Raw genomic sequence first — 20,653 nt, 5'->3', positions numbered from 1 at the left:
CTGCCACATAATGCAGAATTTAACAGTGTAGACAGGTGGGAAAATATGACAAATTCATCCATTTCAAATTAAATTCATACTATGATATAGTGTGCACAAAGTGAAATGTAGGGGTAGTGCTGGGCGGTACAGTGATCCCTCGCTATATCGCACTTCGCCTTTCGCGGCTTCACTCTATCGCGGATTTTATATGTAAGCATATTTAAATATATATCACGGATTTTTTGCTGGTTCGCGGATTTCTGAGGACAATGGGTCTTTTAATTTCTGGTACATGCTTCCTCAGTTGGTTTGCCCAGTTGATTTCATACAAGGGACGCTATTGGCAGATGGCTGAGAAGCTACCCAGCTTACTTTTCTTTCTCTCTCTCTTGCGCTGACTTTCTCTGATCCTGACGTAGGGGGTGTGAGCAGGGGGGCTGTTCGCACACCTAGACGATACGGACGTTCGTCTAAAAATGCTGAAAGATTATCTTCACGTTGCAATCTTCAGTGCAGCTGCTTCCTGAAGCGACATGCTGCACGGTGCTTCGTATACTTAAAAGCTCGAAGGGCACGTATTGATTTTTGACTGTTAGTTTTTCTCTGTCTCTCTCTCTCCCTGCTCCTGACGGAGGGGGTGTGAGCTGCCGCCTTCAACAGCTTTGTACCGGCGGTGCTTCGCATACTTAAAAGCCAAACAGCCCTATTGATTTGTTTGCTTTCCTCTCTGTTTCTGACAGTCTGTGCTCCTGATGCGCACTCCTTTGAAGAGGAAGATATGTTTGCATTCTTTTAATTGTGAGACAGAACTGTCATCTCTGTCTTGTCATGGAGCACAGTTTAAACTTTTGAAAAAGAGACAAATGTTTGTTTGCAGTGTTTGAATAAAGTTCATGTCTCTCTACAACCTCCTGTGTTTCTGCGCAAATCTGTGACCCAAGCATGACAATATAAAAATAACCATATAAACATATGGTTTCTACTTCGCGGATTTTCTTATTTCGCGGGTGGCTCTGGAACGCAACCCCCGCGATGGAGGAGGGATTACTGTATACCGTTTCATACCGAAAACTGTTTTTTGTTTTTGTTATGATATGGACTTTTCTTATACCGCAACACCGATTTAAATTGCCTAAACAACATTCAGAACATGGCGCAGCAGGAAACTGTTTAAGGGGGACCTTTTTCACTGCTACACCGCTAAACAAGCATACACCGGAGTAAATGCGTTAGTAGAGGTATCGTGTGGTGAAAATGGACAGAGAACATACTGAAACTGAAGCTGTAGCAGACGATAAAGTTGAACATGACGACACAGAAAAACTTTTGCTGGAAAAAGGAGTCACGTCTGTTGTCTGGAGATACTTTGGATTTAAAAGGTCGGATGTGGACCATTATGTTCAAATGTGTGAATACTGTTTCTATACTACTGGATAATACTGCAAGCCAAGTTGTATTTTTTTTTTTCCCAATACTATGTAATGTACCTGGGTACTGTGTAATAGTGTGACAACATGTTGACTTTATTCTCGACACTTCCACTTTAATCTCGATGCTTATGACGAGAATAAAGTCGACATTTCTACTTTATTCTCACTGTTTGTCGAGATTAAAGTCAACATGTTGACTTTATTCTCATAATTTGTTATTAAAGTAGAACATCGTAAACTAAACTTCATCTTAAAATGAATGTTTAATTTACTAGATATTCTCAAACCCCGTCATAAGTTATGTAGCACATTAAATGCTTTGTGTTATGTTCCCCGAGCCATGTTAAACTGACTTCCTTTTGCACTAAGAGGAGGCGCAGGCGTCACACAGAATACAGTGGACTCTTGACTTACGAACTCAATTCGTTCACGAGGGCTGGTTATAACTCAAGTTGGTTGTAAGTCAAGACTATTTTTCCCATAAGAAATAATGGAAATGCCCTTAATGTGTTCCGAACCTCCCACAGCAACACTTACTTAACTTTTTTAATAAAAAAGGGTTGTATAATGTGCATTATTTACCAAAAACACTAATAATTTTTCTAATATACTAACCAAAAAGTTATAAAAAGTGCCTAGCCTACCAGAAACAACAATTTCATACTGTACTCACCATTTAAGTTGACATCTTTGGCTTGCAGGAAGGAAGGAGGAGGAGAACGAAATGGAAGGTGGTTATTGTTTGGAAGGAGTTTCCTTATACAAATCTTTTCTTTGTAAAATTGTCGAGATGGTGGATTTCGACATGCTGTACATATTAGCGAGATCGGTCACACGAACGCCACTCTCATATTTCCACACAATTTCCTTCTTCGTTTCGATTGTGATCGCTTTCTTTACCTTCGTTACCTTCGCTTCCTTCCTTAGCAATTATCGAAATAAATCGTATAAATCGCTGCACTGACCAAAATTACGTCCACAAACACATGTATCTGGGCTCTGACTGATGCTTGCAAACGCTCTCGGCTGTTTGTTTACAATCGCACAAGTGGATACACGTGACCGCATTCGGGTCATAACGCAAGATGTTGGTCATAATTCAAAACAAAAATTTTGGTCATAAAGCAAGTTGTTCGCATGTCAGGCCGGTCGTATATCAAGGGTCGACTGAACATTAATTTCATGATATTCCTGCTCCCTGAACATTTAGAATGCTAAGATAAATACTTGATATAATTTTCGTGATGAAATGCATTAAAGCAGGTATTAATCATGCGGGGGCACAGTGTTCCTTGCTTTGAATTTGCATGTTTTTCTGGTGGGTTTACTCGGTGTGCTTCAGTTTCCTTTCAAAGTTATGTAGGATGGCTGGTTTTGTTATGCTATATTGACCCTGGTAGTGTATGTATTGCTTGTATTCACCCTGCGATGTGCTGGCACCATGTTCAGGATTTCCTCTTGCCTTGCACACAGTGCTTGCTGGGATGGGCGCAACCCTGAATGGACGGCATAAGTAAACATGTATAACGAAAATTTTTTTTTTTTAAAGTTCTGAACACCCCGTAGTCTAAGTTTGTAACTAGTTTTAATTTCACAAGGACATTTATCGTGTGGCGATTGGTTATGTGGAGAAAAAAAAAGGAAGGATAGGAACTGGGGGTTTATTATGGCAGAAAGAGACAGCACGCATGCAATAAAGAAAGCCCGCTCAGAAGAACATCCATTGAGTTCTGTGTTCGTGTCTTCGACCACCAGATCACAAACCCAACATTTACACAATATTTAAGTTAAACCTGAGCGATACCCATTCATACATCCAGTTTTTTGGAACCTCATCACACCTGCCATAAAGTTCTCTACACTGAACATACACCTGGGGACCTCTTACTGTGAGGGAGCAGCACTACCGTGCATGTTTAATACCTGCTTTAATGCATTTCATCATGAAAAATTATCTTAGCATTCTACATTTTCAGAGAGCAGGAATATCATGAAGTGAATGGATTCTGTGCGGCGATCGCTGCCTCTCAAGAGGAAGTCAGTTTAAGAAGCGCGCAGCGATTAGCAACTGGGTCGGGGAGCACTTAACACAAAGCATTTAATGTGCTACATAACTTATGATGGGGTTTGAGAAAATCTAGTGAATTAAACCTTGATTTTAGGGTGAAGTTTAGTTTACGACATTCTACTTTAACTCTTTTAGGGCGGATGTCGACTTTTGTCGACAGGAGGGGTTGAAGGCGAATGTCGACAAAAGTCGACATCCAGGGATAGGGGGCGACAAACAGCTGTTAATGGCGACAAATCTCACTGTCACGTCACAGGCATTCCCTCTGTGCTTGGAGGAATGCTAGACTCGTTGACTTGGCAACTAAACCTTGCGTGTGCGTGAGTTGCGAAATATAAACAATGGCAAGATGGCATCGACATGTGAAAAGGGAGCGAAGGAAGTGCAGAAAAGAAAACACTCGGCAGACGATGTTTTGCGCATTATCGCGGAGTCGGACTCTTGATTTTTCAGAATCGGACTTTATTGGCAGTGATCAGGAGATCGAGCAAAAGAGTGAGAAGCAGGCATCAGCTGATCAGACACCAGCCGATGCCGCGCCAGCGGATCTGCTGCCAGTTGAGTGCCTTCGCGCAGCCGATGCATCTACGGCAAGGTTCGCATGGGATAAATACACAGACATCGATCTGTTGAGAGCCGATCTGGCTACCGGAATTTATAAGACAGCATGGGTTGCTGTTGGACATGACAGATCACCAGCTGCTGTACTTCAGGCTGCACTCTCCTGATGCTGCTTTTCAGCTACTGTCAGACGAGACAAACAGGTAGGCAGAGATTTTTTTTGAATCGCGGGCTGCGTTTGCATCGAATTCTCGTTTTTCAAAGTGGAAACCCACAACGAAAGACGAGATGAAGCGCGCTGTGGCATTACAAATAGAGATGGGACAGAACTGGTGATATAACTTCAGGGAGCATTGGTCCAAACGTGTTTTGTCCCCTGGTGGCTTAGGTACGTGCTGCTGCAAAGTTTTATTCACTTCTGTAATAAACAGAAGCAAATCCCATGGGGTGAGCCAGGCTATAATGCCATACATAAAGTTCATAAAGTTTCAGAAGATGAAAAGAGGTGACAATACGGTTTTCATGCAGGTAGAAAACTTGGTGGCAGTGGCATGGCACGATGGCAAATGGGTGACTTGTCTCTCTACAGTACACACTAACAATATATGTGAGAAGGTGCAGCAACAGACAATTGAAAAATAGGCACCAAAGCAACACGTATTGTAAGGAGTGCAATGTGGCAATGACTGAAATTGGCTGCTTTGAGCGAGATCAGACTTTGTTGTGTAAAATGTATGTGATATGTCTGTGAAATCATAGAGTATGCAGGCTCATACAACATGCAAGACAGTAACATTTGTCAAAAGTAAATATTTTTTGTTGATTTGATATGTTAAACAATTGCTTTGTGTTCTTTTTAAAAAAATGTTAGTTTTTGGAAAAATATTCAGCCCTGGGAGAAAAGAAACAAAAAAAAAATTAGCCCTAAAAGAGTTAATGACAAAATAAACTACGAGAGAAAAGTGGAAATGTCGACTTTAATCTTGACATATAGTTTTTTTTTTTCCTTCACCATGGCCCCTAATACGATTCCGTAGGGCTATACCACAAATCCATATTACTAACCGAAAATGGTAAACCGGATGGCATGGACGCAGGTACACGGCGAAAACCGGATGGCATGGACGCAGGTACACGGCGATGGGACCATGAGACGTACTGCGCAGGCGCATACAGCGTACGTCTCATAAACCGCAAGCCGCGCACGAAGGAGTCACTGCCCAAAACTGGAAGAGCTCAACTGACGTGAATGAGAAATGAAGCAACAACGCGCCCATAGCTAACGACTACCGACACAGCCACACAAAAAAGAGGATTCTGCGCTGCAGCCCAGATTCAAATGGAAGAGGCTACGGAGGCCCCACAGGTCCACAAAGATGGTACGGAGTGAAGGCGCAGGCGTCACCGCCATATTGTGAGTGGCACTACTGCGGAGTGAAGTTAGGAATAATGTGCTGCTTGGGATTGTACAAACCGCTGAATGCTTTACTCCAAATTCAAACACAATACAGCTCAACAATACAAACACGAGCCCGCCTGGATAAAATCAATGAACGCAGGCGCCTACAAAGCGCGACTGAAATGCCGCGGGCAAAGTGAGCACGGCTCCAAAACGAACGAGCTCGACTAATGTATTTCAGGATACCCAATGCCGGGGGTAGGCGAGCGAAGCGAGCAGGGGGCGGAGCCCCCTTGTAGCATTATAAATGCAAGTTGCAGTTTTATTATTTATGTATATAGCTTAGCTTGAATCAAGGTCCATATTAATGCAATTTGCCTTAATGACGGTTCAGTTGGTAAAGATGTCGTCACCAAGTTGCACTTGTTTTACTTTTATTTGGTGAATGCTGTGTAATACACCTGGGCTTGAAGTCTTGGAAGTAATAGTAGTATTACTGGAAGTTGCACTATTATTTATTTTATTGTTATTATTTATTAGTTTAAATATTATGTAGTTTAATGATGGTAAAGTTGTTTAAAAAGTCACTTTAACATGTCAGTGGACAGCGATTGTTAACATTAACAAAGTGTAGTTGGTTTACAAAAAATATTTACTATTTATTCCTTTTCTAAGACATGTTCAGTGCAATACAACTTTTGACAAACACTTCTGGATAATTTACTAAGTCTAAATGCCTCTTTGGATGGTTGAACATTATGTTTTCAAAATTTTAATTTAAGTTGTTTGCAAACATTGTTCAATAAAAAGGTTCTATATTTTGACTGCATCTGTCATGCAATGTGATTCCTTCTCTTCATTAGTGCCACCTCCTAGAAAACTATCACTTTATGGGGCCATGCAAACCTGTATTAATACCTGTGTGCACATTAAAATGTTTTTTTTGTACAATGTACAATTCTCATGACAGTGGAATAGGTTATTCTTAGCCAGTAATTGCAGTGGAAAATGTGGTTAACATCCACTCATGCATGGGGAAAAAAATACCATCCAATACCGTGAAACTGGGATAATTTTGAAAAATACCGTGATATAGAATTTTGGTCTTTCCGCCCTGTACTATTAAGAGGGTTCTTTCTGAATCCACAGTATTTTTGCCTTCTGTCATTTTATTTTACTTGCTTATGGCTGTACTTGGCAGAGCTTGTTAATTTAGCACGTTTCAGAGTAAGCGCTCTGTGCGTTGTGTAAGTGCATTCTCAGATTGAGCGTGATTACTTCAAAATGTCTACCATCCACCTGGTAAATTGGCCCACACAGTAATTCAGGGCTGAGCACTGGGTTGGCAGCCTTGTATGCAGTACCACAATTCTGTCCTGCAAGGCACAAGCCAGTTGTTTCCATCATCAGTAAGCAGTGCACAGGTGGTCAGTGGTGCCCATTAGGATTGGGTGGTGTGGATTTAAATTTATATGGCAGTTATCTTGACCCAAAATGTGATATTCAGCATTTTTAATACATGATACATCATATAGACACATACACATCCATCCATTTTCCAACCCGCTGAATCCGAACACAGGGTCACGGGGGTCTGCTGGAGCCAATCCCAGCCAACACAGGGCACAAGGCAGGAACCAATCCTGGGCAGGGTGCCAACCCACCGCAGACACATACACATATATACAGTCATATGAAAAAAGTTTGGGAACCCCTCTTAATTCTTTGGATTTTTGTTTTTCATTGGCTGAGCTTTCAAAGTAGCAACTTCCTTTTAATAGATGACATGCCTTATGGACACAGTAGTATTTCAGCAGTGACATTAAGTTTATTGGATTAACAGAAAATATGCAATAATAACAAAATTAGACAGGTGCATAAATGTGGGCACCCCAACAGAAATATGACATCAATACTTAATTGAGCCTCCTTTTGCAAATCTAACAGCCTCTAGACGCTGTCCTCCTATAGCCTCTGATGAGTGTCTGATTCTGGATGGAGGTATTGTTGACCATTCTTCATACAAAATCTCTCCAGTTCAGTTAAATTTGATGGCTGCTGAACATGGACATCCTGCTTCAAATCATCCCATAGATTTTTCGATGATATTCAAGTCAGGGGACTGTGACGGCCATTCCAGGACATTGTACTTCTCCCTCTGCATGAATGCCTTTGTAGATTTCCAACTGTGTTTTGGGTCATTGTCTTGTTGGAATATCCAACCCCTGCGTAACTTCAACTTTGTGACTGATGCTTGAACATTATCCTGAAGAATTTGTTGATATTGGGTTGAATTCATCAGACCCTCGACTTTAACAAGGGCCCCAGTCCCTGAACTAGACACACAGCCCCACAGCATGATGGAACCTCCACCAAATTTGACAGTAGGTAGCAGGTGTTTTTCTTGGAATGCGGTGTTCTTCTTCTGCCATGCAAAGTGCTTTTTGTTCTGACCAAATAACTCAATTTTTGTCTCATTGGTCCAAAGCACTTTGTTCCAAAATGAATCTGGCTTGTCTAAATGAGCATTGGCATACAACAAGCGACTCTGTTTGTGGCATGAGTGCAGAAAGGGCTTCTTTCTCATCACCCTGCCATACAGATGTTCTTTGTGCAAATTATGCTGAATTGTAGAATGATGTCCAGATACATCATCTGCAACAAGATGTTCTTGCAGGTCTTTGGAGGTGATCTGTTGATTGTCTGTCACCATTCTCACAATCCTGCTCATATGCCGCTCCTGTATTTTTCTTGGCCTGCCAGACCTGTTGGGTTTAACAGCAACTGTGCTTGTGGCCTTCCATTTCTTGATTCCATTCCTTACAGTTGTAACTGACAGTTTAAACCTCTGACATGGCTTTTTGTAGCCTTCCCCTACACCAGGAGACTCAACAATCTTTGTTTTCTGATCTTTGGAGAGTTGCTTTGAGGATCCCATGCTGTCACTCTTCAGGGTAGAGTCAAAGGGAAGGAAGTACAACTTGCAGTTGACCACCTTAAATACCTTTTCTTATGATTGGACATATCCTAACTACAGGGTCATAGGGGTCTGCTGGAGCCAATCCCAGCCAACACAGGGTGCAATGAGCTACATTGTTTGTATGAAAATGTGCTATATGAATAAATGTTCTTATTTGATTGGTTCAAAACACTCCTGTTCCTTATTCCTTGTCACTACATTTTATGCATTGTCCATCGAGATGAGCATTCATTGCTTCATTTGGTTGTCGGCACTCATGCACTCATAGCGTGTCCCTCTGACTAAACACAAACCAGTCTGATTTTATCCTAGACAGCCACAGACCTGTTGTTCTCAGTTGTTGGTTATGTCACTTAAGGCGAAAGGCCTAATGGGAGTGCACCGCCGAGTGTTTTTCCGACTCGCTCACATTACATATACAGGGTGAGCCAAAAAAAAAGTGGCACATTTCAAACGTTTATTTAAAAAAAAAAAAAAAAAAAAACGATACAGGATGAAATAAATTTCATTACGACACAAGACAAGGCATACAAAATAGATATTTTTTCACTGTGTTTTAAAAATGATGTCTTCAAGGTGGTGGCTATCACTAGCGATTCACTCTTCAAGATGATTTCTGAACGTACGCATGACTCGTTTGGCCATTTCAAGGGGAATAGCAGCAATTTCATGGCGAGTAGCGTCCTTGAAGTCTTCCAAGGTTTTGAGGTTGGTGTATGTACACCTTCGACTTGAGAGAGCCCCACAAGAAGACGTTGCACGGAGCAAGATCAGGCAAACGTGAAGGCCACCCGACATCGCCGTGCAGGGAGATCTACTTCCCTGGAAACATCTCCTACAAAACTTGCATGGATCTCCACGCAGGCCGTATGAGCTGTTACTCCAGGCATCCACCACCATTGGCGTAGCTGCTTAAGGGGGGACATCTGTCCCCGGGCGCAGCATCCAGGGGGCGCCGAATTGATGTTCCCCATTGCATTTTGGCAAACAGGAGGGAGTGCGAAATCTTCAGTTGTCCCCGGGCGCTGAAAACCCTAGCTACGCCGCTGTCCACCACATCCATTTCTTCCAGTTCCCTAGTATTTCAATGTAACGTTGCAATAAGCAAGCTTTCGAGGCAACTCAGGCCACTTCTTCAGGCAAGATGGGGCCTGAGTTGCCTCGAAAGCTTGCTTACTGTAGTCTTTTTAGTTAGCCAATAAAAGGTGTCATTTTGCTTGGCTTTTCTCTACATTCATAATGACTAACACGATACAACACCCTAGTACTACAAATGTAACGTTGTGAAGTAATGGTGACCGTTGCTACCCGCTTCTTAAAAAACAAAGGGCCTACAACACCAAATTCTGCAACGGAACACCAAACCGTAATATGCTGACTGTGCAGAAGTCTCCGATGAAGTTCTTGAGGGTGGGTTTCAGCCCAACAGAGAAAGTTTTGCTTATTTATGCAACTATTCAAGTGGAAATGTGCCTCGTCGCTGCACACGACGATGGCATCTCGATGAACGATTTGTAGAATGTTCGCGCACAACTCTCTATGGCTCTCCCCGTCTCTCTCTCTCAGTGAGTTCCTGCACTGCCATCGTTTTGCACGGATGAAAATTAAGGTCCTCATGCAAAATCCTCCTCAAAGACGTGTTGGAAATGCCAAAGGCAGAAGCGCACTGAACATCTAGGAGACTGCAAAATGGATGCCCTTACAGCATGGATGTTTTCAGGCATTCGTTCAGTCCAAGAACGGCCTCAATGTTGTACCCGTCTGTCTAAATCTAGCCACCCACTGAAGAATTGTTTTCCGATTTGGGATGTCGCCATTAGGAGGAATGCTGAAGTGCGTTTGGAAGGCGAGTGGCGTAGGGATGATGGACACTTCGACAGCGAAAGCAACAGTGTGCACCAGACCAAGGCATGTGGCCGAGAGAAAATCACAAGGGATCGCCGATCAAAGAAACCCAACCCTAACCCACTCGGCTGCCTGTACCTCATGCATTGACTTTGGGAAATGTGGTACTTCACTTTGGCTCACCCTGAACATTACAACTGGAAAAGTTGTATACTGTGACTTAGGCTTGTAGTTAATTCTTGAAGTACTGGCAGCCAAAATGAGGCTCTAAATGATGAGATGAGCTGAACAATAAATATGTGACGATCACGGACTAGAGCTACTGCTTCTCTGGATCAAGAGGAACACGTTGAGGTGATTAAGTCTTGTAGGTTTGAGACCCCCACAGGCGGTGTGCCAGTCTCGGCTTCCCATTGTGAGCTGAGCTCTGTTCATAGTTTTGTGGTTGTCAGTTAATTCCTCTTCTGTAAATGTGCCTGCTTAAAAATGTAGCAAATCAAGTATGTGATGAGAATAAGCGTTCTAAGTGACACTTCCACATTCCATCTCAGTGACGCTTTACTCTCCACCTCTACCTTTTTTTTTTTTTTTTTTTTTCTTATATCTCATTTCAGGGGCTAACTAACTGCTTTTTTTTTGTCTTTTCTGCAGAAGTGGTTGATGTAGGCAGCTGGCCTCAGTATGTGTGCATCTGTCAAGTACAGCGCCCGAGGGCCCGCGCTTATCCCGCGAATGAAGACCAAACATCGAATGTACTACATTGCCCTCTTCTCGGTGGTGCTGCTGGGCCTCATTGCCACTGGCATGTTCCAGTTCTGGCCGCACTCTATAGAATCGAGCACGGACTGGAGTGTAGATCGACATAGCGTCCACGACGCTCCTCTTGTGCACCTGTCGGCCTCGGATCCCATTCCAGAACGGGGGGACCTCAGCTGCCGTATGCATACCTGCTTCGACGTTTATCGCTGCGGTTACAACCCCAAAAACAGAATCAAGGTGGGTGTTGTCTCTCTCTCTCTCTCTCTGTCAGCATTCATTTGCAATTCTTTGCCAAAAATAATTTTGACTTGCAGGCTTGTTACTAAGCAAAGTTATACAAGTAAATTGTAGCAGCTTGTTAAAATCACTGCACCAATGCCAGCTTAGTTGTGGATGACTTTAATGATTATTGTCATACTGATCAGAAACCATCAACTTGCTTATTTTTCCCCCATTTATTTTAGAACAAAATATTACAACAGAACACAACTCAAGTAAACAAATAGAATTAACACGGTGTCAAAGATAAAGTTGCGGAGCCATTCAGGACTGGAAGAAGCCTTTATTTTGTACTTGGAACCTCTCGGTAGAGTGAAAGCAGTGGCTGACTTACAGTTTGGTTATTGTGCTTCATAAATACACAGCTAATTAGAGCAGTATGTGATTGGTGGGCATTTCTCATGTCCTTACAAGTTATTGATAAAGAGACCCTTAGAGTCAGAATATCTCTTATTCCTGCTTTAATCATCTCTTTTCAATTCTTAACCTTGTACATACCAGCAGCAGCTCGGCAGACAGGACCACATGCTCTGTTCATGTGCTCATGGACTATTTTGGAGCTTTAAGTGGTGACATTTTACAGTCCCACTTCAGTGTATCCGCATAGGTTTCTAGCCGGACTATTTAAAAAAAAAAAAAAAAAAAAAATCGGTTTGTCTGTGCTGAAATTCTAAACCAAGAAACCTACAGTGCATCCGGAAAGTATTCATAGCGCATCACTTTTTCCACATTTTGTTATGTTACAGCCTTATTACAAAATGGATTAAATTCATTTTTTTCCTCAGAATTCTACACACAACACCCCATAATGACAACGTGAAAAAAGTTTACTTGAGATTTTTGCAAATTTATTAAAAATAAAAAAAATTGAGAAAGCACATGTACATAATTATTCACAGCCTTCGCCATGAAGCTCAAAATTGAGCTCAGGTGCCTCCTGTTTCCCCTGATCATCCTTGAGATGTTTCTGCAGCTTCATTGGAGTCCACCTGTGGTAAAGTCAGTTGACTGGACATGATTTGGAAAGGCACACACCTGTCTATATAAGGTCCCACAGTTGACAGTTCATGTCAGAGCACAAACCAAGCATGGAGTCAAAGGAATTATCTGTAGACCTCCGAGAAAGGATTGTCTCGAGGCACAAATCTGGGGAAGGTTACAGAAAAATTTCTTCTGCTTTGAAGGTCCCAATGAGCACAGTGGCCTCCATCATCCGTAAGTGGAAGAAGTTTGAAACCACCAGGACTCTTCCTAGAGGCCTGCCTGGAGTTTGCCAGAAGGCACCTGAAGGACTCTCAGACCATGAGAAAGAAAATTCTCTGGTCTGATGAGACAAAGATTGAACTCTTTGGTGTGAATGCCAGGCATCACGTTTGGAGGAAACCAGGCACCGCTCATCACCAGGCCAATACCATCCCTGAAGCATGGTGGTGGCAGCAGCATCATGTTGTGGGGATGATTTTCAGCGGCAGGGACTGGGAGACTAGTCAGGATAAAGGGAAAGATGACTGCAGCAATGTACAGAGACATCCAGGATGAAAACCTGCTCCAGAGCGCTCTTGACCTCAGACTGGGGCGACGGTTCATCTTTCAGCAGGACAACGACCCTAAGCACACAGCCAAGATATCAAAGGAGTGGCTTCGGGACAACTCTGTGAATGTCCTTGAGTGGCCCAGCCAGAGCCCAGACTTGAATCCGATTGAACATCTCTGGAGAGATCTTAAAATGGCTGTGCACCGACGCTTCCCATCCAACCTGATGGAGCTTGAGAGGTGCTGCAAAGAGGAATGGGCAAAACTGGCCAAGGGTAGGTGTGCCAAGCTTGTGGCATCAAATTCAAAAAGACTTGAGGCTGTAATTGCTGCCAAAGGTGCATCGACAAAGTATTGAGCAAAGGCTGTGAATACTTATGGACATGGGATTTCTCAGTTTTTTTATTTTTAATAAATTTGCAAAAACCTCAAGTAAACTTTTTTCATGTTGTCATTATGGGGTGTTGTTTGTAGAATTCTGAGGAAAAAAATGAATTTAATCCATTTTGGAATAAGGCTGCCCCTCCTTTAACTGCCACCTTATCGTGGTGGAGGGGTTTGCGTGTCCCAATGATCCTAGGAGCTCTGTTGTCCGGGGCTTTATGCCCCTGGTAGGGTCACCCAAGGCAAACTGGTCCTAGGTGAGGGATGAGACAAAGAGCGGTTAAACAAAACCTCCTATGATGGAAAACAATTTTGGACGGCGTTTTCCCTTGCCCGGACGCGGGTCACCAGGGCCCCACTCTGGAGCCAGGCCTGGAGGTGGGGCTCGATGGCGAGCCCCTGGTGGCCGGGCCTACACCCATGGGGCTCGGCCGGGCACAGCCCGAAGAGGCAACGTGGGTCCCCCTTCCCATGGGCTCACCACCTATGGGAGGGGCCAAGGAGGTCGGGTGCAGTGTGAGCTGGGTGGTGGCTGAAGGCGGGGACCTTGGCGGTCCGATCCTCGGCTACAGAAGCTGGCTCTTGGGATGTGGAATGTCACCTCTCTGAAGTGGAAGGAGCCTGAGCTAGTGTGCGAAGTTGAGAGGTTCCAGCTAGATATAGTCGGACTCACCTCGACGCACAGCTTGGACTCTGGAACCAATCTCCTTGAGAGGGGCTGGACTCTGTACCACTCTGGAGTTGCCCCCGGTGAGAGGCGCAGAGCGGGTGTGGGTATACTTATTGCCCCCCGACTTGGAGCCTATACATTGGGGTTTACCCCGGTGGACGAGAGGGTAGCCTCCCTTCGCCTTCGGGTGGGGGGACGGGTCCAAACTGTTGTTTGTGCGTATGCACCGAACAGCAGTTCAGAGTACCCACTCTTTTTGGAGTCCCTGGAGGGGGTGCTAGAGGGCATACCTTCTGGGGACTCCCTCGTACTGCTGGGAGACTTCAGTGCTCACGTGGACAATGACAGTGAGACCTGGAAGGGCGTGATTGGGAGGAATGGCCCCCCCAATCTGAACCCGAGTGGTGTTTTGTTATTGGACTGCTGTGCTCATCACGGATTGTCCATAACAAACACCATGTTCAAGCATAGGGGTGTTCATATGTGCACTTGGCACCAGGACACCCTAGGCCTCAGTTCGATGATCGACTTTGTGGTCGTGTCGTCGGACTTGCGGCCACATGTCTTGGACACTCGGGTGAAGAGAGGGGCGGAGCTGTCAACTGATCACCACCTGGTGGTGAGTTGGCTTCAATGGTGGGGGAGGATGCCAGTCAGGCGTGGTAGGCCCAAACGTGTTGTGAGGGTCTGCTGGGAACGTCTGGCAGAGCCCCCTGTCAGAAGTAGCTTCAACTCCCACCTCCGGCAGAACTTCGACCACACCCCGAGGGAGGTGGGGGACATTGAGTCTGAATGGGCCATGTTCCGTGCCTCTATTGTTGAGGCAGCTGACCGGAGCTGTGGCTGTAAGGTGGTCGGTGCCTGTCGTGGCGGCAATCCCCGAACCCGTTGGTGGACACCGGCGGTGAAGGATGCCGTCAAGCTGAAGAAGGAGTCCTACAGGACCCTTTTGTCCTGTGGGACCCTGGAGGCAGCTGATAGGTACCGGCAGGCCAAGCGGAATGCGGCTTTGGTGGTTGCTGAGGCAAAAACTCGGGCGTGGGAGGAGTTCGGGGAGGCCATGGAGAACGACTTTCGGACGGCTTCGAGGAGATTCTGGTCCACCATCCGGCATCTCAGGAAGGGGAAGCAGTGCAGTGTCAACACTGTATATGTTGGGAATGGTGCGCTGCTGACCTCGACTCGGGACGTTGTTGGTCGGTGGGGGGAGTACTTCGAAGACCTCCTCAATCCCATTAACATGCCTAAGTGTTGCTCAATTAAATATTGTATCACCAAAAGATATCGAACGGTTTCATTTAAAATTGTTGTTATGTGAATTGAAAGGAGCTACGTCATATAAAGATGTTCTAACTATAGATGGAACTAAGTACGGTACTTTTCAAGAAGCGGCACACGCAGCTGGGTTATGTAAATCGGACGACTATATGTTTGAAATGATGTCTGATGCCACTTCTGTAATAATGCCTGACAAATTAAGACACTTCTTCGTGTACTTAGTTATGACGAGTGAAGTTGATGCTTTACAATTACGGGAAGCGTTCAAAGGACCATTATCCGAAAAATCGAATGAACAAACCGCTCTTTCGATCATCAAATAAATGTTAGAAGCAGAAGATTTAATGATGCAGCAATTTGGACTTCCAGAAGAAATAGACGAATCAGAGGTAAAGAAAGAGATAACGGCAGACGAAAATTTAACCCTGCAAGACAATAAAAAATTATATCAGAAAAGTTAATTCCAAATATTGTTTTTAATGAAGTTTTAAAGTAAAAGTGAACATAATGCACATGTAACACTTCCCATGAAAAAACAATCTCTTTAAATTGTATTTCCGGAAAAACAAACCCGGGGGTTGGTGAGTGAAGCCCCCTAGATTAAAAAAAAAAAAAACAAGAGATGTTGTTGATTTGTTACTTGGTCTTACAAAAACAGAAAACAAAACAAAGATGCATGAAATTTTGAAATAAAGAGCAAAATAAACATATTGAATATGTACTCTACTGGTCAAAAGTTTTAGAACACTTCAGTTTTTCTTCAAATTTCATCAGCTGAAATGCAGTGAATGACCTAAAATGGTGAAAAGTAAGCAGTAAAGTTCTAGAAATTTAAATTTCAAGTTTAGGTTAGCAAGTAATGGAAAAAAAATAACATTTCAGAATATTATAAAATAGCCTTCTTCAGGGAACAACTAATAGGTTACAACCAACAGATGTTCTGCAGCAATTAAAGTAAATGAAGCCTGTCAAGTTGAAGCAGACAATTTGCACAGGTGTCCCAGCTTGTGTTGATTACTTCAAAAATCATCTGTGGGTCTTAAAGCAGAGTTGGATCAGACTGTATTATTACACCCTCGGAAGTGCTCCTTGGACAATATTCTAGTGATAATGGCAAGAAAACAGCAATTAACAAATAAAATGAGAGAGAGCATTATTACCCTTACAAGTCTAGGCCTTTAGAGAAACTGCAAAAAAATTCAAAGTGTCGTAGAGTCCAGTGGTGTCCCTACACAAAGATGAGTCTTTGTGCCAAGAGATATAACCACTCCCTGGGCCGGAAATAAAAGACAAAGAGTAGATGACAAAGTAGATCGTCATAAAGAATTCAAAAACGTTGGCGCGATACACATGCAGAGTAGGTTAGAGATAATGGACGTACGAAAATTCGAAAGTCTCAAAAAAACGATAGTTAAGATCGCATTAGCGCAAACAAATGGAAATTATTACTTGATCTTTTGGCGAGCGAAGCGAGCAGGGTGCAAAGCCCCCTAGTCTTCTTAAAAAAATCATTTTTATCTAATTTGATATAATTTACTGCATTGCTTTCCAACTGAGTTAAAGAAGGTAGCTTGTGATTTTACCAGCTGAGCAAGATAAGTCTACGTGCTAATAGTTTGGTATAGGAACTTGCAGCCCACTTCTCATAGTGCACGTTAATTGTGTCCATTATTGGTGAGTAATGCGCGGGTCTGACACTAAGGAGGTTAAAATGAAAACGCTATTTTAGAGAAAAAAACGGTAATATATTTTTTTATTTTAAGTTGTTTCCACCTCACTAACTTTAAGAACGAAAAAGTCATTTTTCAGCTCAAAATGTACTTCAAAATGCTTAGGCCATAAAACAAATGTAACTTAGTTTTTAAAAATATCATTTTTTTTTATCAAAATTGTTGTTTTCCCTAAATATATTTTGTGGAAAATGTGGTATAGAGATTTCAGTTTCAGAAATGGTTTCAGCCCACCTACATCTGTAAAATGCTGTGATTTCTCTTTTCAGGGAGAGATTTTAGGGGCTGACCGCTGTAATTTACTAGCAAGGTAGACAAGGTAGCCATGCTGTCGGGTGGAATAAAGTGCAGGTGTGGTCACTTAATAAATTTCCCTGGGTTGGTTGACAATGTTTGGCCCCATAGCAAAATTTTATTGACCAAACCTCCCATGTGAAGAATCTGTGCCAAGTCCCCAACATTTGATCTCAATTTATTAGCTGGTTTCCCCAAGTGGAAAACATTACAGAATGAAACACACCTACTGTGATACCTTGTACAAATATGGTAGGCACGCAGAATTTGGTAGAGAGTGGTTAAGTTGAGTGGAATTCGACACCAGATGGCAAACGCACATTCAGTTTTATATATTAAAATTTTGAAATTTCAGACGCAAAAAATACAGCGTATATACAGCTTGTGCCATGTGGAGAAAGCTAAGTATTGGACTTTGAAGATGATCAATACAATAATGGACATGCTTTAGAGTGAGATTTCTCACTACAACCGAAAGTGTTGTGCTTCTCTCTACAGGTGTACATTCATCCTTTGCGCCGTTATGTCGATGACCTCGGAGCCCCCATCAGCAGCACTGGCCTCTCCCGGGAGTACAATGAGCTACTCAGTGCCATCTCTGATAGTGATTTCTATACTGATGACATCAACCGGGCTTGTCTCCTCATCCCTTCAATAGATGTCCTCAACCAGAATTCACTGCGCATTCGAGAAACTGCCCAGGCTCTTGCACAACTTCCCAGGTAAATAGCTTACTGGGTGTTGGGTCCCAGACCCCATCGCTACCTTCTTTCATTATAAATGTTCACTACTGCAAAATGTGTTTTCTTAGAATTTGGGGTCAGCTTAATTCATTGCTGATAGACTACTGTGGACCACCAGGGGCGTACCAGCCAACCTACCCGACACAGACAGATGCAGAGGCACAAGAGCAAGCGCACACATTTTTATTTTGTTTTCCCTGTGGGAAACGCCTTCACCCGTTTCCCACTGGTACAGCACAGTCACATGCACAAAGCACTGGTTAGCACAAAACCTTTTCTTCTTTTCTTTCGACTCCACTCCTGCTGGCGAGCTTCGTCTTCTCCCACCGACTCTGGCTCCCTGGAGTAGTGGCTGCTGGCTCCTTTTATAAGGTACCCAGATGTGCTTCAGGTGCACATTGACCTGATTCCAGCAGCACTTCTGGGTGTGGTGGAAGTGCTGCAATTGAGGGCTCAGCAGCTCTCTAGGTGCCCCCTGGTGGTGGCGGCCAAGAGTCCCAGCAGTGTTAAGCTTCCATGCTCCAAACCCATGGCACTGCTTCACGCCAGGAGCGCTGCCTTCTAGCACTCCAGGGGAGGTAAGGTTCTGGATAGGCTCTCTCCCCTGGACCTTCCATTAAAGGGGCATCCTGACCAGGCAAGGGCTCTGGCCATTCGCCTCAGTACATAAGTTAGAAGAATGGTATATTGGGTTTAAAGTTTGAATGTTTCACTCTTTAATTGCTTCATTAACAAACAACCAAACTTTAACCTCATAAGATTTCTAATACAATGTGATGATTTTAAACTTGAGCATACTGAAGTAAAATGATTTGTTTAGGCTCACACTGTCAGTCGGTAGAGATTATATGTAGTCTTTTAATTTGCCTTATAAGGCCACACTGTCTGTCAAACACAACTTTTGGTAAGAAAAAAATAACATAAAAGTATAGTAACCGTAAATAAAAATTAACAATAAAAATACTAGATATAGTGGTTTTGTTAATTTTTTTCTCTGGGCAAGTTATAATGTCCCCTTTCAAGGCATTGATGTATTTTCTGATCTGGCCCTATTTTGCCTGAAGGCTGCAAATGGGAAGAGTGAAAAAACAGCAAGAAAGTGGCAGTTATCAAAATGACAATTCTTTTATCAAAGCCAATACAAAACCGAAAGATGTGGGCTCACCTATGCCCCAAACCCCTCAGTCACCACTTCCCACAACAGTCCCAGTAGGCCTAGTTTATTTTTCCACAAATACTGGCCACAGGCTCTTCCTTACACTCGTTGTACAAACAACACAAACTCGTTTTCTTTTATCATCCTTTCCTTTTGTCTACCTCTTGTTTTGCTTCTTTTCCACTCCTCTTTAGACCTGTCCACTGGTGCTGAAGGGATCCTCTGAGTGAAATGGGGTGGCTCCTTTTATGCCAGACCAGGGCCACACTTCCAGTGGTGTGACCACCAACCGAGGTACTGCTTCTGGGTCAATTAGTGCCCAGTCCAAATAGGGAGGCTTTATTCTGTGCAACACCCACGTCATTCCAACAGGGTTGGACTTGGGGACTACAATACCCATTTGTGAATTTTCCCCTGGGATTGATTGATTGATTGTCTGTCTGTCTGTCTGTCTGTCTGTCTGTCTGTCTGTCTGTCTGTCTGTCTGTCCGTCCGTCCGTCCGTCCGTCCATCCATCCATCCATCCATCCATCCATCCATCCATCCATCCATCCATCTAGTGCCTTCTATCTATCCATCTATTAGTGCTGGGCGGTATACCGGTTGATACCGAAAACCGTTTTTTATTTTTTTATGTTATGGATTTTTCTTATACCGCAACACCGATTTAAATTGCCTAAACGACGTTCGGAACGTGGCGCAGCGGGAAACTGTTCAAGTGGGGACCTTTTTCACTGCTACACCGCTAAACACAGATTTGTTGCACTAGGGCTCTTTTTCACTGCTACACCACCAAATAGTGGGCGGTAGCATAGGTATGCCGCGCGGTGAAAATGGACAGAGAGCATTCCGACACTGAACTAAAAGTAAAGTTGAACATGATGAACTTTTGCCGAAAAAAAGGAGTCACGTCCGTCGCCTGGAGATACTTTAGTTTTAAAAGGTCAGATGTGTAAATACTGTTTCTATACTACTGGATAATACTGCAAGCCAAATTGTACTTGTTTTTGTACTTGCTAGTGTATGTTTTGCTTGTATTCATTCTACGATGTGCTATCGACTCGTTCAGAGATGGGTGCAACTCTGAATGGATAGCATAATTAAACATGTATAACGAAGATATTTTTAAAGTTCTGAACACTCCATCGGCTAAGTTAATAACTAGTTTTAATTTCACAAAGACGTTTATCGTGTGGTTTTGGTAGAGAGCAGGAATATCATGAAGTGAATGGATTCTGTGCGGTGATTGCTGCAGGCGCCTGCTCTTAGTGCGGCGGAAGTCAGTTTAAGAAGCATAGTGATTAACGACTGGGTCGGGGAACACTTAACACAAAGTATTTGATGTGCTGCATTAACTTGTGATGGGGTTTGAGAAAATCTAGTAAGTTAAACATTGATTTTAGGATGAAGTTTAGTTTACAACATTTTACTTTAATTATAAAATAAACTATGAGAATAAAGTGGAAATGTCGACTTTAATCTTGACATAGTCAACATGTCGAATTTATTCTCGACATATAGTTTGTTTTTTTCTTCCGTGTCCATATTTTTTTTTCTTCACA

General features: G+C 43.2%; 1 protein-coding gene across 1 annotated transcript in view; it reads left to right on the top strand.

Moving 5' to 3' along the window:
• ext2 (exostosin glycosyltransferase 2) overlaps window positions 1–20,653 on the top strand; it is a 319,184-nt gene that overhangs the window by 12,275 nt on the left and 286,256 nt on the right. Inside the window, exons 2-3 of the mRNA XM_028796059.2 lie at window positions 10,917–11,261; window positions 17,691–17,914. Of these exons, the coding sequence (XP_028651892.1) occupies window positions 10,947–11,261; window positions 17,691–17,914 (539 nt within the window). The 5' untranslated portion in view covers window positions 10,917–10,946. The remainder of the gene's footprint in view (window positions 1–10,916; window positions 11,262–17,690; window positions 17,915–20,653) is intronic.

This window comes from Erpetoichthys calabaricus, chromosome 2, assembly GCF_900747795.2.
Source record: "Erpetoichthys calabaricus chromosome 2, fErpCal1.3, whole genome shotgun sequence".
NCBI lineage: Eukaryota > Metazoa > Chordata > Cladistia > Polypteriformes > Polypteridae > Erpetoichthys > Erpetoichthys calabaricus.
The sequence above is the reverse complement of the archived record's forward strand: the minus strand, read 5'-3'. Positions and strand labels throughout refer to the sequence as shown.